Source organism: Aristolochia californica, unplaced genomic scaffold (genome assembly GCF_029961685.1).
Source record: "Aristolochia californica isolate CCGP_79_NKW_82.1479 unplaced genomic scaffold, dmAriCali1.0.hap1 SCAF_10, whole genome shotgun sequence".
NCBI lineage: Eukaryota > Viridiplantae > Streptophyta > Magnoliopsida > Piperales > Aristolochiaceae > Aristolochia > Aristolochia californica.
Genome location: NW_027181771.1, coordinates 34,968,778 through 34,986,122, shown reverse-complemented (window position 1 = coordinate 34,986,122; position 17,345 = coordinate 34,968,778). Strand labels below are relative to the sequence as shown.

Genomic DNA, 17,345 nt, shown 5'->3' with positions numbered 1-17,345 from the left:
GGTAGGCAGTCATTTCAACAGATGTGGATAAATTATTGCTTTAACATATCAAAGACATTTCCCCTATCCACATTCTGAACTGCACTCACAACCCACCATTTTTAGGGTTTTCCATAAAATAAACTTGTTTCGTTTGAAATGCCAATGCAAAAGAGTCATCTTTGCACCATGTATACGAGATATTATCGGTGGTAAACCAATCATTTATTTTAATATCTTGTCTTTTTTGCTTATATCAAACCAATTGCTCCTAAACACCTAAAAAAAGTTATTGCCCAAGTATCATAGTTCGATTATATTAGTTATGACCCTATAACAGTCAAGGTAATTGTCTTCATAATATCCTTCACTCTATATTGAGTCTTAGGATTTGCTTCAAGTTGTTAAGTGTGGACGTCCATGTCATTAACAATATAATTTGGGTTGTTACTTGATACATAAGCCATTCCAATACAATAGATATCATTATTCATTTCAAGTTGGCTATAAACTGCAAGAGTATTAACCTGCTATAGATTAAATGACATAATGACTATTAACATGCAATAAACTCCAATTGTGAGCCCATATACACTTGATTGATAGAATCATGAGCCCAAATGACAAACTCTTCTACGTGTCACTGGTCCATGTTGGTTATACCCTCCTTTTGTAGAACTTATTTGTGTTCATTGTACAACACAAATACTAAAAGATTAAAATTATATTTGATAACTAAACCTACAAGATGAAATCGACAAGTACTTACAAGATGTATTGTTTGATCCCATCGCAATTGTTGAGTACAACCTACAATATTTTGTTATACAAATTTGGGTCAAGGATTAATTTGGTTCTTCCACTTAGTTCACTTGCGGTGTGTGCCAAAAATTGAGATTTTATCCTTCAAGCAATCGACATCTCCATCATAATTCTGATCTGTCTGGTTAAATTTTGTTTCAACACCATCCATGTATAAATATTTCTATCACATAATATTTTGATTCGTTTGGTTAAATTTTTTTATTATTATCAAATACACATTCCAATAAAATCAAAGTTATGAATCTATTTGTCTAATGAGAAGTCGTTTTCGCCATAAAAGCATTGGCACCACAAAACTCTCGGGAGTTCTTAAACCCAAAATCAATAAGAAAACATAGTCTTTTTCCTTCTACAACTTTTCCAAATCTTCTAAGAATCAAAACCATTCATCAATTATACAACATCTCATGGTCTCTTTGTAACGATAAAATTCCCATGAAAAAATATAAGGATAAAATGTTCTTTCTCACACAAAAACTACTATTTCAGTTCTAATATTAAGAAATTGAATGGATAGGTCTGCAGTGGGTAGAGAATCTGAGAAGGGGAAGAAGGGAAAAGTACACAAATTGGCATTTCCTTTCTTCCTCTTAATTGATTGTTTTTTCAGGTCAAAGCCGATGTATTTCAATTTCAGAAGTAAGCCAGACTTGGTCGTCCGCTCTGATAAAAAAGTTTTTGTCAAAGAAAGAAAAGGTGATCGTCGATTCAAATAATCGATCTTATTCATCTGAGTGACATCGGAATGGAAAGGAGCTCAAGTCATGGCTGCAGTATGCGACAAGAGTTCGACTCTGACCAGAACAGAAATCCACAGACGCGCCCAGGCCAGTAAAATTATATCCTCTCTACCTTCTCCTGGACAAGCCAACAGAAGTTTCAGTGACATGTGCAATCTGCGATGGCAACGCTCATCAGAGGAGGAGTCTGTATGTTAGCTCTTATTGCTTATTTCCTCTTCTGTGTATTCTGGTTCTCACCCTGCAAGGCCAGAGACGCAATTACTCCCAACAGAGGGCTCAAAGACGGCGAAACCATCGCCTCAGGAGGTGGAAAGTTTGTGCTGGGCTTCTTTAGGCCCGGTCGTTCCAGTAAACGCTATGTTGGGATATGGTATACAAGTGACTCAGAGGAGCCTGTTCCCGTTGTCTGGGTTGCCAACAGAGAAACCCCACTTACTGATTCTTCGGGGTCCATCTCCATTAATGGGAACGGAAGCCTTGTCGTCACCGATGGAAACAAGAATCCCCTTTGGTCAACTGCTGCTTCAACTGCCGTAAGGAACTCCAGCGCCAGACTCTTGGATACGGGTAATCTTGTGCTGCTCGATGTGAATAGTGGAGAAACGATATGGCAAAGCTTTGATCATCTATGTCATGCCTTCCTGCCAAAGATGAAGCTTGGAATCAAATCAAATACAAATCAATCACGTTTTCTGCAATCATGGAAAGACACATCCGATCCTTCTGTGGGAAAATTTTCTGTTGCGATTTCTACCCTCAAGCCGTATCAAGTTTTAATATGGAGCAACTCAGAGCCATATTGGCGCAGTGGACCATGGAACAGTCGACTATATCTTGGGGTACCTGGGATGAGTTCAAATTACCTCAACGGGTTCGCTATTGTTGAAGATCCGAACTTAACGGGTCTTACGATCCGAGATTAACTGGTCTTGATCCGACAAGAACGGATCTGTAACTTTAAACGGGATTCGTTCCCTTATATGTAAACGTATTCTGAATGTATATTTTCATATCGGAAATAAAGAATTTTACATGGTATCAGAGCGACGATCTTGAGATCGCTCTTTCTATTTTTTTCTTCCCGTCTGTCTCGTTGCCGCTTCCGATTCCGGCGACGTTTCCGTCGAGGTCCGAATCCTCGTTCGACGGACGGAGATAAACCTGCGCCGATCGTTAAAAGACGCAACAGGAGTTCTTTTATTGTCCACCAAAGGTCTCCCAGATCCGGCCACTGCGCCGTCCCCGCCACCGCCTTCCGGCCTTCCTCTGCCGCAGACGACGCTCGCAAACCGTGCTCCGACGTTTTGCGCCATCCCGCCTTCCATTCCGGCGAGTTTAATTTTCGTCGCTCTCTGTCGGCAGAGACAGAGACGAGAAAGAAATATTTACGCGTTGAATTAAATCAACGCTTTATGGTCTGAGCCAAAGTTTGAGCCGAGCCGAGCCAAACCGAGCCACTATACTGAGCCGAGCCAATATTATCTAAGCCGATATACTGAGCCGAGCCGATATATCGAGCCGAACTAATATTATCTAAGCCGATATATTGAGCCGAGCCGAGCCGAGCCGACATACTGAGCCGTACCAGTTTTCTACCGAGTTAACTTGGACCTAAGGAGTCTAGTTCGAAGTCCTGAGCCGAAGCCAGAGTCCCAGTCTGCGCACACCAACTTCTAACAAAGGATATCACTAGTATGACATCCAACTTTACTAATCTGAATCACCCACTGTATCTTCACCATTCAGATCAGCCTGGGTTGGTTCTCGTCTCACAACTTCTCACTGAGGATAATTACAGCACATGGCGTCGTTCCATGACTATGGCCCTCACAGTCAAAAACAAATTTGGGTTTGTTGATGGATCTCTTCAACGACCAGACAACAATACCGACAATGAATTACAACAGTGGATTCGTTGTGATAACCTTGTCAAAACTTGGTTATTGAGTTCAATCTCTAGAGATATTGCAGCAAGCGTATTTTATTGTGATGGAGCACAAACAGTTTGGAATGAGTTGTGCGATCGCTTTTCTCAGGTAAACAGCGTCCAATTATTTCACATTGAGAATGAAATACATGATTGCATACAGAATAATATGTCTGTTAGCTCATATTTTACAAAACTCAAAGGATTGTGGGATGAAAGAGATTCTATTTGTCCTATCTCACACTGTCGTTGTGGCTCTATGAAAGAGGAACTATCCTATCGAGAAACACAGAAAATCATCAAGTTTCTCATGGGATTAAGTGAATCTTTTACTACCGTACGTGGACAAATATTGACAATGGACCCTTTGCCTAAGATTAGCAAGGTTTATTCTCTAGTACTCAGACATGAACGACAAAAAGATGTATCTGATAAACGGAGCATCATTCAACCTGAGGCAGCAGCTTTCGCTGTCAGAAATTCATTCAAGAAAGGTGGCTCCTCCACCTGTACAAAATGTCACAAAGACGGTCACCATGCTGGAAATTGTCGGGCACATTTGAAATGCACTTATTGCAATTTGAAGGGTCACACCGTTGATTTCTGTCGAAGATTCAAGTTTGCAGAATCCACTAAGCCCACAGAGAAGAAGAACATATCCAACTCCTTTCCTTTTACTCAGGAACAATGCCAACAAATATTACAAATGCTCAGTCATAACAAGCCATCATTGGCAAATCATGTGGGTAATTCCTCTACTCACGACGAACTTTCAGGTAAAGCACTTTACTTTTCCTCTCCCAATAAGCAAGCCACATGGATCCTAGATAGTGGTGCCACTGACCATATTGTTTGCTGTCATACATTGCTTACGTCTTGGCGAGCTGTTACGAACAAAAAAGTGGAATTACCAGATGGTTCTCATGCTAATGTCACACATGTTGGTCAAATCGTTTTTTCTTCTAGTTTGGTTCTTCACAATGTTTTATGTGTCCCAATTTTCCAATTAAACCTCATTTCTATCAGCAAACTTCTTCATCATTCTCTTTGCATCACCGTGTTCTTTACCCATTTTTGTGCTATACAGGACTTACGCTCGGGGAAGATGATTGGGATGGGAACTGAACGGCAGGGTCTCTACTACCTTGATCGTCCAAAACCATCATCATGTTATTCCATACATTCTCCATCTGGTATTTGGCATCAACGTCTCGGACATCCATCACATCAAGTATCTGTCTCATTTTCATTTTTTCATAAAAATTCTTGTAGTTCAAACAATTGTCTAGTTTGCCCCTTGGCTAAACAAACTAGATTGTCATTTCCTTTGAGCACAATTTCTAGTACATCATCTTTTGAAAAATTGCATGTTGATATCTGGGGGGGTTACCATGTTGCATCGATTTATGGGGCTCGATATTTCCTTACTATAGTTGATGACTTTACTAGATGCACATGGATTTATTTGATGCGTCACAAGTCTGAAACTCAAACTCACCTAACTAATTTTATTAGTATGGTAGAAACCCAATTTGCTTCCAAGGTGAAAATTGTGCGTAGTGATAATGGCCCTGAATTCACTCTTGCCACTTACTACTTGTCCAAAGGCATTATCCACCAAACCAGTTGTGTTCACACCCCACAACAAAATGGGATAGCTGAACGCAAACATCGACACCTTCTTAACATGGCTAGAGCCTTACTTTTTCAAGCACACCTTCCTAAAAGATTTTGGGGAGATGCCATTTTAACAGCTGCTTATCTCATAAATCGGACACCTACCCCAGTCTTGCAAGGTAAAACACCTTATGAACAGTTATTTCACATTATCCCCACTTACTCTCATTTACGAGTTTTTGGATGTTTATGTTTTGCCTCTTCTCACGCCCACAAACCATCCAAATTTGATGCATGTGCCATCCGTTGCATTTTTCTTGGGTACCCTTATGGACAAAAGGGATATAGGGTTTATGATCTCCAACTCAATAAAGTATTTATCTCCCGAGATGTTACCTTCTTTGAAAATGAATTCCCTCTTAAACATTTTTCCGCTGCAAATAAGGGTCTCATGTTTCCTCTTCCTATAATGTCTGCTATTTATGATGACCCTCTACCAGACATACCTTTATCTGACACACCTCCTCCGTCACCAAATCTTGACATTTCCCATGTTGATCATACTTTTTCCCCCCAAGTACCTTCTCTTTCTCGTCGCCCCTCTACCAGGCCCATTAAGCGACCTAGTTTCCTTCAGGATTTTCATGTGGAAGCGACCCTACCGTCACGACCTGAACAATCTTCTGCCTCCAATGTGGTCACCACCTCAGGTACACCTTATGACCTCTCTCACGTTCTTTCTTATGCCCGGTTATCCCCATCTCATAAAGTTTTTACCACTTCATTAACCATTACACAAGAACCAACTAGTTTCTTACAGGCCATGAAGGATCCTAAATGGTGTCAAGCAATGCATGATGAAATTCAAGCTCTCCAGGCTAACCAGACATGGACACTCACATCTCTTCCACCTGGCAAGAAACCCATTGGATGTAAATGGGTATACAAAGTCAAGCTCAAATCTGATGGCACCGTTGAGCGTTACAAAGCTCGCCTAGTCGCCAAAGGATACAACCAGATTGAAGGACTTGACTATCAAGAGACGTTCGCCCCAGTTGCCAAGCTGGTTACTGTCCGTGTCCTACTCAGTGTTTCTGCTATTCAAGGATGGCATCTTCACCAACTCGATGTTAACAATGCGTTCTTACACGGTAATCTTGATGAAGATGTCTACATGTCACTACCACCTGGTTTTGGACGAAAGGGGGAGACTCGAGTGTGCAAACTTAACAAGTCCCTATACGGCTTGAAACAAGCTTCTAGACAGTGGTTTTTGAAGTTTTCCACAGCCCTCAAGATTGCTGGGTTTCATCAGTCAAAGGCAGATTATTCTTTATTCGTCCAATCCCACAAAGGCAGTTTTACAACAATACTTGTATACGTTGATGATGTGATTTTGGCAGGTAACAATCTGCAACATATTGAAGATGTGAAACAGTTATTATCCAAGCAGTTCAAACTTAAGGATCTTGGTCAGCTCAAATACTTCTTGGGTATAGAAGTAGCAAGGTCTTCAAAGGGGATTACCCTCTCCCAAAGGAAATATGCATTGGAAATATTAGAAGATGCTGGATTTCTAGGAGCAAAACCTACGAGGTTCCCAATGGAGCAAAATTTGGCTCTTACACAATCCGATGGTGAACTCGTAAATGATCCTTCATCATACAGGCGCCTTGTGGGAAGATTGATCTACTTGACCATCACTAGGCCAGATATGGTCTATGCTGTCCATGTTCTAAGCCAATTTATGGAAAAACCACGTACACCACACCTTGAGGCAGCACATAGAGTTCTTCGATACCTGAAACAAACTCCAGGGCAGGGTATTCTATTATCCTCTACAGGTACACTCCAGTTAAATGCATTTTGCGATGCAGATTGGGCTCGTTGCAGGGACACAAGAAGGTCAGTAACAGGGTATTGTATATTTCTTGGACAATCACCCATTTCGTGGAAAACAAAGAAGCAAACAACGGTGGCTCGATCAACTGCCGAGGCAGAGTATCGTTCCATGGCTGCTATATGTTGCGAAATTACTTGGCTGAAAAATATTTTGAAAGACTTGAAAATCACACATACTCAACCAGCCATGTTGTATTGTGACAACCAAGCTGCTCTACACATCGCTTCAAATCCGGTCTTCCATGAGCGAACCAAGCACATCGAAATCGATTGTCACTTAGTTCGTGAAAAGATTCAAGCAGGGATGATTAAGACAGCCCACATACGAACCAACGACCAAACTGCAGACTTATTTACTAAGGCGTTGAGTTCGTCCCAATTTGAGGCATTACTCGGCAAGTTGGGTATCATTAACATATATTCCAACTTGAGGGGGAGTGTTGAAGATCCGAACTTAACGGGTCTTACGATCCGAGATTAACTGGTCTTGATCCGACAAGAACGGATCTGTAACTTTAAACGGGATTCGTTCCCTTATATGTAAACGTATTCTGAATGTATATTTTCATATCGGAAATAAAGAATTTTACAACTATCACCAGTGAAGGAGACCTAACATATGATGTTTTTAACGACTCCGAGTCCAACACAACTCTATTCATTTTGAACTCGACAGGAATTCTTGAGCAACTGGAATGGCGTGACGAGAGTAAAAAATGGTCAATTTACTGGTCGGCTCCGGCCAGTGAATGCGACTTGTATGGTAAGTGTGGACCTAATGGTGTCTGCAATCCGTTGTCATCACCATTGTGTACATGCATAAGGGGTTTCGAACCGGAATTCAGGGAGGAATGGAACAAGGGAAATTGGTCGGGTGGGTGTGTGAGGAGACGTCCATTGAGTTGTGAAGCAAATGGAAGCAACGCTGTGGGGAAGAAGGAAGACGCGTTTCTGAAGTTGCAGAACATGAAACCGCCCGACTCCATTGCTTCGTTGAGTTTCGATGATGAAGAGGGATGCGAGGGTGTGTGCAAGAGTAACTGTTCCTGTTCGGCTTATGCGTTCGATGCCGGGATCGGTTGCATGTTTTGGAGCGGAGAATTGATAGATCTTCAAATATTCCCAATCGATGGAGTTCATCTCTATCTCCGTCTTCCAGCTTCAGAGTTAGGTCAGTTCCACTTTTTTCATGTCATTTTCTTTCCTATGCTATTCTTTTTGAAACAAAAATGGCAGGAATTTTTGCCTTTGCAACTTATTTTTAATTAGAACAGGCACAAATGTGGCTCTTCTGCTTGGTTAAAGATTTATTATTCTTAGTGTTCGAATAGTTTCATAAAGATTAGAATTAGATAGATTTTGTGCTCTTAAGAATACCTTTAACTGAACTTGTTAGAATCAGTGTTCATTCGGATTTTGTGCTTATGAGTTGGTTGTGCAATTCACTGTGAATTAATAAAAATTGTGCCAGGTGAAAAGAAACCGGTGAAGGTAATAATTACAGTGGTAGTTCTGGGAACGAGTATCATTTGTGTTTTCTTGTTCCTAATGTGGAGGTGGCTTGGAAAACGAAGAGGTAAGGGTGAGATATTGTAGTTTCTTTAATTGCGAGATGTCATCCTTTATCAGCAGTTTCCTCATCTTTAAGCTTCAGAATCAGGGCAATACGATGGTGTGGGCACGGAGCTACCATATCAGTCAACGGCAACAAGTTCAGACGGTTTGAATCATGAGGAAGGACGAGAGCTTCCCATATTCGATTTTAAAGTGCTTGCCTTTGCAACAGACAACTTCTCCCTTGCAAATAAGCTCGGAGGAGGTGGTTTTGGTCCTGTTTACAAGGTACCAGTTTCTTCAACTACATTGCCATGGCAGAATTAATGAGTAACAAGTTCGATAAAAATTCTGCTAATTAAATTGGTCTTCATCAGGGGATTTTGCTGGGTGGACAGGAGGTAGCGGTTAAGAGGCTTTCGAAAAGCTCTGGGCAAGGCTTGCAGGAGTTCAGAAATGAGGTTTTGGTGATTTCCAGAGTTCAGCACAAGAATCTAGTCCGTCTTCTGGGTTACTGTATCGAGGGAGAAGAAAAGATGTTGCTTTACGAATACATGCCCAATAAAAGTTTGGACTCATTTATATTTGGTAACGAAACGCTTCAAGATCTTGTTTTTGCCTTTCCTGTTCTTTGAGCAGTTTGGATTTTTTTCATCGGCCTGATACAGAGGATTTGTATTGCCAGATTCGGGTTTACAAAAACTAGATTGGTCTCAACGCTTCCACATTGTTGAAGGGATCGCCCGCGGGCTTCTTTATCTCCATAGAGATTTTAGATTGAAAATTATTCACCGAGATCTGAAAGCCAGTAACATCTTGCTGGACAAAGAATTAAACCCCAAAATTTCAGACTTCGGCTTGGCAAGAATATTTGGAGGAAATCAGATTCAAGCTGAGACTAGGCGAGTCGTCGGAACCTAGTGAGTACTGACTAGTTTACTTCCAATACATTATCGTAGAAGATTTCCTCGTTGCTGCGCTTTTAAATCCATTATTTCAGCTCCCATTACCTCCTTTCTCATTTCAACCAATGCGATGCAGTGGCTATATGTCTCCGGAGTACGCCATGGAAGGCCGATTCTCAGTGAAATCTGATGTCTTCAGTTACGGGGTCTTGCTTCTAGAGATCGTGAGCGGCAAGAAGAACACCAGTTTCTATAACCAGGACCCCTCTTTGAACCTTATGAGCCACGTAACTAGCCGTTTCTCATCGTTTTCTTGCTAAAAAATTCCACCTTGTTTATGTCAAGGTTAATATATTGACATTTTCAGGCGTGGAAGCTGTGGAACGACGGGCAAGCACTGAAGCTGATCGACCCAAAACTGGGATCAACATACTCCGAAGCAGAAGTGTTGAGATGCATCCATATCGGACTCCTGTGCGTGCAAGAATTTGCAGTGGACAGGCCTACGATGTCTGCTGTAACACTATTTCTGGGTTCCGATACTGCGACTCCCCCAACTCCAAAACAACCAGCATTCACGGTAGCAACTTCGGGGAAATCCACCTCCATTGAAGACACAGCATCTGTCAACAATGTCACTGTGACCATGTTAGAACGGCGTTAGAAAGAAGGTGATCATATTAAGCCTCCGTTCATATTCGTCCGTGAGTGTGACATATAACAATTCACTCAATGTAGAGCTCATTGGTTTTTTTAACTACTTTTTATTCTGAAACATTTTTTTTATAAATATAATTCAATAAATTCTTGTTATTATAATAAATTGACAAATATGTGGAACAGTCTTATATGACTCTCATAATAATAAGTCTATCACAAAGGCAAAATTAATATAGTGGAGTGTAAGATGAGTTGATAAATTATTTTAGGACTTATTTTTATTGTTTAACTTTGGATAAAAGTAATTTAATTGTAATTAGATTATACTTATTTATTTTATTATAAATGGAGATTAATATAATCAAATTAGGTGAAAATAATATCTTAAAGTTAAATAATTACATTAAGATATTAAGTAAAATAAAGTATTAAATATATTATTTTGAAAAAAATTATTAATAATCAAAAATTTTATTTGTTATTATATTAAAGTGAAGGTAACAAAATGAAATGAGTAAGATTTTTTAAGACCAGAAGTTAATATTTTTTAATTTTTAATTACAAAATAATAAGTCAATCATGAAAAGAAAATAAAATAATCAAAGAAAGAAAAGGTAATCGTCGATTCAAATAATCGATCTTATTCAGCTGAGGCATGGGAATTGAAAGGAGCTAAAGTCATGGCTGCGGTATGCGAATGAGTTCGATTCTGACCAGAATAGAAATCCACAGACGCGCCGAGACCTGTAAACTCCGATCTTCTCTCCCTTCACCTGGAGAAGCCAACAGAAGCTTCTGTGAGATGCGCTATCTGCGATGGCTACGCTCATCAGAGGAGGAGTCTGTATGAGAGCTCTTATTGCTTATTGCCTCTTCTCTGTATTCTGCCTCTCACCCTGCAAGGCCAGAGACGCAATTACTCTCAACAGAGGGCTCAAAGACGGCGAAACCATCGCCTCAGGAGGTGGAAAGTTTGTGCTGGGCTTCTTTAGTCCCGGTCGTTCTAGTAATCGGTACGTTGGGATATGGTACGGTTATGAACCAGAGCAGCCCGTTCTCGTTGTCTGGGTTGCTAACAGAGAAAACCCTCTTACGGATTCCTCCGGGGTCATCTCCATTAATGAGAACGGAAACCTTGTCATCACCGATGGAAGAGAGAATCTCCTTTGGTGGACTGCTACTTCAACTGCCGTAAGGACCTCAAGCGCCAGACTCTTGGATACAGGTAATCTTGTGCTGCTCGATGTGAATACTGGAGAAACGATATGGCAAAGCTTTGATTATCTATGTCATGCCTTCGTGCCAAAGATGAAGCTTGGAATCAAGTCAAATACAAATCAATCACGTTTTCTGCAATCATGGAAAGACACATCCGATCCTTCTGTGGGAAAATTTTCTCTTGCGATTTCTACCCTCAAGCCGTATCAAGTTTTAATATGGAGCAACTCAGAGCCATATTGGCGTAGTGGACCATGGAACGGTCGAGTATTTCTCGGGGTACTTGGGATGGGTTCAGTTTACCACGACGGATTCAGTATCACCACTGAAGGAGGATCGGTTGACCTTGTGTATGATGTTTTTAGCGATTCCGAGTCCAACACAACTCTATTCATGTTGAATTCGTCAGGAATTCTTGAGCAACAGGAATGGCTTGACGAGAGTAAAAAATGGTCAATTTACTGGACGGCTCCGGCCAGTGAATGCGACCTTTATGGTAATTGTGGACCTAATGGTGTCTGCAATCCGTTGTCATCACCATTGTGTACATGCATAAAGGGTTTCGAACCCAGATTCTGGGAGGAATGGAACAAGGGAAATTGGTCGGGTGGGTGTGTGAGGAGACATCCATTGAGTTGTGACGCAAATGGAAGCAGCGCTGCGGGGAAGAAGGAAGAGGGGTTTCTGAAGTTGCAGAACATGAAACCGCCCGACTCCATTGCTTCGTTGAGTTTCGATAATGAAGAGGGATGCGAGGGTGTGTGCTTGAGGAACTGTTCCTGTTCGGCTTATGCGTTCGATGCCGGGATCGGTTGCATGTTTTGGAGCGGAGAATTGATAGATCTTCAAATATTCCCTGTCGAGGGAGTTAATCTCTATCTCCGTCTTCCAGCTTCAGAGTTAGGTCAGTTCCACTTTTTTCATGTCATTTTCTTTCCTCCACTATTCTTTTATGAACTAAAAATGGCAGGAATGTTTGCCTTTGCAACTTATTTTTAATTAGAACAGGTTCAATTGTACAAATGTGGTTTCATATGAGCATAAATGAGTGTGGCTCTTCTGCTTGGTTTGAAGATTTATTATTCTTTTAGTGTTCGAATAGTTTCATAAAGATTAGAATTAGATAGATTCTGTGCTTTTAAGAATACCTTTAACTTGTTAGAATCAATCAGTGTTCATTCGGATTCATTCCCTTTTTTCGGTCAATTTGTAAGAGTCTGAATCATTTCAAAACCTGGTTAATAAAACCCAATTTGTTGGCTCAACAGCTGGATGGATTGATCTAACCTTGTTAGATTGGTTTTTACAACATCAAATTTGCTTATAAGTTGGTTGTGCAATTCACTGTGAACTAATTAAATTTGTGCCAGGTGAAAAGAAACCGGTGAAGGTGATAATTACAGTGGTCGTTCTGGGAACGAGTATCATTTGTGTTTTCTTGTTCCTAATGTGGAGGTGGCTTGGAAAACGAAGAGGTAAGGATGAGATATTGTAGTTTCTTTATTGCGAGATGTCATCCTTTATCAGCAATTTTCTCATTTTTAAGCTTCAGAACCAGGACAATACGATGAAGATGTGAAAAGGCTAATACCTGTGGGCACGGAGCTATCATATCAGTCATCGGCAACAAGTTCAGACAGTTTGAATCATGAAGAAGGACGAGAGCTTCCCATATTCGATTTTAAAGTCGTTGTCTTTGCCACGGACAACTTCTCCCTTGCAAATAAGCTCGGAGGAGGTGGTTTTGGTCCTGTTTACAAGGTACCAGTTTCTTCAACTACATTGCCATGGCAGAATTAATGCTATCAAGTTCGATAAACTTTGTGCTAATTAAATTGGTCATCTTCAGGGGATTTTGCCGGGTGGACAGGAGGTAGCGGTTAAGAGGCTTTCGAAAAGCTCTGGGCAAGGCTTGCAGGAGTTCAGAAATGAGGTTTTGGTGATTTCCAGAGTTCAGCACAAGAATCTTGTCCGTCTTTTTGGTTACTGTATCGAGGGAGAAGAAAAGATGTTGCTTTACGAATACATGCCCAATAAAAGTTTGGACTCATTTATATTTGGTAACGAAATGCTTCAAGATCTTGGTTTTTCCTTTCCTTCTCTTTGAGAAGTTCTATTTTTTTCATCGGTCTGATACAGAGGATTTGTATTTCCAGATTCGGATGAACAAAAACTAGATTGGGCTCAACGGTTCCACATTATTGAAGGGATCGCCCGCGGGCTTCTTTATCTCCACAGAGATTCTAGATTGAAAATTATTCACCGAGATCTGAAAGCCAGTAACATATTGCTGGACAGAGAATTAAACCCCAAAATTTCAGACTTCGGCTTGGCAAGAATATTTGGAGGAAATCAGATTCAAGCAGAGACTAGGAGAGTCGTCGGAACCTAGTGAGTACTGACTAGTTTACTTCCAATACAATATCGTGTTAAATCCATTATTTCAGCTCCCATTGATTTCAACCAGTGCAGTGGCTATATGTCTCCGGAGTACGCCATGGAAGGCCGATTCTCAGAGAAATCTGATGTCTTCAGTTTCGGGGTATTGCTTCTAGAGATCGTGAGCGGCAAGAAGAACACCGGTTTCTTTAACCAGGAATCCTCTTTGAACCTTCTGAGCCATGTAACTAGCCGTTTCTCATCGTTTTCATGCTAAAGAATTCCACCTTGTTTATATGAAGGTTAATATATTGACATTTTCAGGCCTGGAAGCTCTGGAACGACGGGCAAGCACTGACGCTGATCGACCCGAAACTGGGTTCAACATATTCTGTAGCAGAAGTCTTGAGATGCATCCATGTCGGACTCCTGTGCGTGCAGGAATATGCAGCGGACAGGCCTACGATTTCTGCTATAACATTATTTCTGGGTACTGATACTGCGACTCCTCCAACTCCAAAACAGCCAGCGTTCACGGTAACAATTTCGAGGGGATCCACTTCCACTGAAGAGAGAGCATCTGTAAACAATGTCACTATAACAATGTTAGAAGGCCGTTAGATAGAAAGGGATCATATTAATCATTTCTCTTCGTTCCAAATGAACTAATCTCAGAGGAAATTTCTCAAACACAGAGCTGGTCTGGTATCTGGAGTTTACTTGAGCAGGACACGGTGTTTTGACACCTGTTTGGGTTTGGCTAATATTAATTAACTGAGATGGAAAATTGGGTGTTATGATGCTCCAAGCAGAGCAAGTTTCATTATTTGGAAAAGAAGAATCTGTTGTTCGTCTCCGTCCCTTCTAATCAGCTCAGCACAAGAAGGGGCCAACGTCACTTCGTACAATTAAAACTTGGCAACCAAATTGAAAAAATGGTGGCAGAGTACATCGCCTTGGGAGGAGGAAAGTTTGTGCTGGGGTTCTTTAGTCCCGGTCGTTCTAGTAATAGGTACGTTGGGATATGGTACGGTTATGAACCCGAGCAGCCGGTTCTCTTTTGGTGGGTTGCTACCAGAGAAAACCCTCTTACAGATTCTTACGGGGTCATCTCCATTAATGAAAACGGAAGCCTTGTCATCACCGACGGAAGAGAGAATCTCCTTTGGTCGACTGCTGCTTCAACTGCCGTAAGGATCTCAAGCGCCAGACTCTTGGATACAGAGAATCATCTATGTCATGCCTTCCTGCCAACGATGAAGCTTGGAATCAAGTCAATTACAAATCAATCACGTTTTCTGCAATCATAGAAAGACACATCCGATCCTTCATTGGGAAAATTTTCTGTTGGGCTGTCTCCCATGAAACTGCCTCAAGTTCATCTCTCGAGAAACTCTAAGCCATATTGGCGCAATGGACCATAGCACGGTCGAGTATTTCTAGGGGTACCTCAGATGGGTTCAGTTTACCTCGACGGATTTAGTATCTGCATTGAAGGAGGATCATGACCTTATATTTGATGTTTTTAGCGATTTTGAGTTCAACCAAACTCGGTTCATGTTGAATTTGACAACGGCTAGCCAATACAACCCAACATACCGATCTGTTAGGTGCGAAAAACTATCGCCTCTCACGAGATTCGAAAGCGGGACGTGGCGTGCCCAATTCTAATACCATGACAGCGGCTAGCCAGTACACCCAAAATACCGGTCTGTTAAATGCGGAAAGCCAAATACCTAACCTAGGTGGACCAGGGGTGAACAGAACCTAACCCAGGTGGACCGGAACCACCTAGCTCTGACACCCACCTTTCCCGTTCCCTATCGCTTCCGCCGGGATTCGAATGCGGAACGTGGTGCCCAACTCTGATACCATGTCAAACGCCTAGCAACTTCGCAGGAGGTCACCCATCCTATGACTACTCTCGCCCAGACTCGTTTAATTTGAGAGTTCTTAGTCAGATACAACCTGAAAAAACTAGCCGTTTAAGGTGCGGAAAGCCAAGTACCTAACCCATCAATGGACCAGGGGAAATCATCCCGATCTTCTCGGCCTATCAAAATGGTTTACTTCTTGGACAGCTCCGGGGAATGAATGCGACATTTATGGCAAGTGTGAACCTTTTGGTGCCTGCAATCCGTTGTCATCACCATTGTGTACATGCATAAGGGGTTTTGAACCCAGATTCTGGGAGGAACGGAACAAGGGAAATTGGTCGCGTGGGTGTGTGAGGAGAAATCCATTGAATTGCAAATCAGCAGCACTGCAGGGAAGAAGGAAGACGGGTTTCTGAAGTTTCAGAACATGAAATCGCCAGACTCCATTGCTTCGTTGAGTTTTGATGAAGAAGAAAGAAATGCGGTGGAGTGTGCTTGAGGAACCGTTCCTGTTCGGCTTATGCGTTCGATGCTGGGATCGGTTGCATGTTTTGGAGAGGAGAATTGATAGATCTTCAAAGATTCCCATCCAATGGAGTTGATCTCTATCTCCATCTTCCGACTTTAGAGCTAGGTCAGGTCCACTCTTTTCATGTCAATTTCTTTGCTCAACTAAATTTTTAGAAAAAAAAAGACAAAAAATATTTCCTCTGTAACTTATTTTTAATTAGCAATTAGATTTAGTTGTTTTAATCTCGTGAAAGTTAAATCAGGTGCAGTTAAACAAATGTGGTTTCATATAAGCATAAAGGACAATGGCTCTTCTACTTGGTTTGAAGATTTGATTATTCGTAATGTTCGAATAACTTCATAAAGATATTAGAATTAGATAGATTTTAAGCTATTAAGAATACATTTCACCAAACTCAGTTGAGCCATCTCCAAAGGAGTCGGTCTCCTTGTTGGATTGGTTTTTATAATGTCAAATTGATTAATAAGTAAGTTGTGCAACTCACTATCAATTAATTAAAATTATGCCAAGTGAAAAGAAGCCGTTGAAGGTAATAATTACAGTGGTAGTTCTGGGAAAGATACTCGTTTGTGTTTTCTTGTTCCTGATATGGAGATGGCTTGGAAGATGTAGAGGTAAAGATGAGATATTGTAGTGTTTTTTCATTGCGAGATGTCATCTTTTATCAGCAATTTTGTCTTCTGTGTTCTTCAAAATCTGTGCAATATGATGAAGTAGAGGAAAATGGCTAATAGAAAACCACCCAGTGGGGACAGAGCTATCAGATCATTCAACGACAACAAGTTTAGACTGTTTGAAGCATGAGGAAGGATGAGATCTTCTTCCTATATATTAGGAGTCTTCGGTTGCTGTATTCATGCTTCGTTGTAAAGTGTAATACTGAGTTGTAAAGTGTCATGTTGAGTTGCTGAGTTGTATAGTTTTAAGTTAGCCGACTTACTCATTTTATGTTTCTGTATATAAACACTTACAATACCTTCTGCGATGGGACTCTGTTTTCCCAATAGTAACAGTAACTTATGTACTCTATTTTCGATATAACAAAAAGAGGTGTCTGTTTCCTCTATTTTTCACACAAATTCCAAAGAACATTTTGTCATGGTATCAGAGCTAGATGAGATCTCGAGTTCCGTTCGTCCAATGGATTCTTCGAATCCATATTACTTTCATCATGGAGATAGTCTGGGAAATGTTCTCGTCACTCAGCCTCTCACCGGTGAAAATTTC

General features: G+C 41.1%; 2 protein-coding genes across 3 annotated transcripts; both read left to right on the top strand.

Moving 5' to 3' along the window:
• The first annotated feature begins 10,928 nt into the window (after positions 1–10,928).
• On the top strand, positions 10,929–12,329 carry LOC137943195 (G-type lectin S-receptor-like serine/threonine-protein kinase At1g11330). The gene has a single exon (XM_068788888.1). It carries the CDS (start codon positions 10,929–10,931, stop codon positions 12,327–12,329), a length of 1,401 nt encoding a protein of 466 aa, XP_068644989.1.
• Positions 12,330–12,718: 389 nt separating this feature from the next.
• On the top strand, positions 12,719–14,335 carry LOC137938388 (G-type lectin S-receptor-like serine/threonine-protein kinase At1g11330). 2 transcript variants are annotated; one of them, XM_068783359.1, is made up of 6 exons: positions 12,719–12,805; positions 12,889–13,091; positions 13,180–13,390; positions 13,487–13,721; positions 13,803–13,953; positions 14,034–14,335. In XM_068783359.1, the coding sequence occupies exons 1-6, from the start codon at positions 12,778–12,780 to the stop codon at positions 14,328–14,330; spliced, it is 1,125 nt and encodes a 374-aa protein (XP_068639460.1). In that variant the 5' UTR covers positions 12,719–12,777; the 3' UTR covers positions 14,331–14,335. The 2 variants fall into 2 exon arrangements, with proteins under 2 accessions (XP_068639460.1, XP_068639458.1); XM_068783357.1 differs by having other exon boundaries at positions 12,883–13,091.
• Positions 14,336–17,345: the final 3,010 nt, after the last annotated feature.

Excerpts from the sequence above, each read along its gene's own strand:
- LOC137943195 (XM_068788888.1), top strand. The coding sequence starts at position 10,929 with ATGGCTACGCTCATCAGAGGAGGAGTCTGTATGAGAGCTCTTATTGCT.
- LOC137938388 (XM_068783357.1), top strand. The coding sequence starts at position 12,778 with ATGTGGAGGTGGCTTGGAAAACGAAGAG. Across the intron at positions 12,806-12,882 it reads GTGGCTTGGAAAACGAAGAG|AACCAGGACAATACGATGAA; the intron begins GTAAGGATGAGA and ends TTTAAGCTTCAG. Across the intron at positions 13,722-13,802 it reads AGGAGAGTCGTCGGAACCTA|TGGCTATATGTCTCCGGAGT; the intron begins GTGAGTACTGAC and ends CAACCAGTGCAG.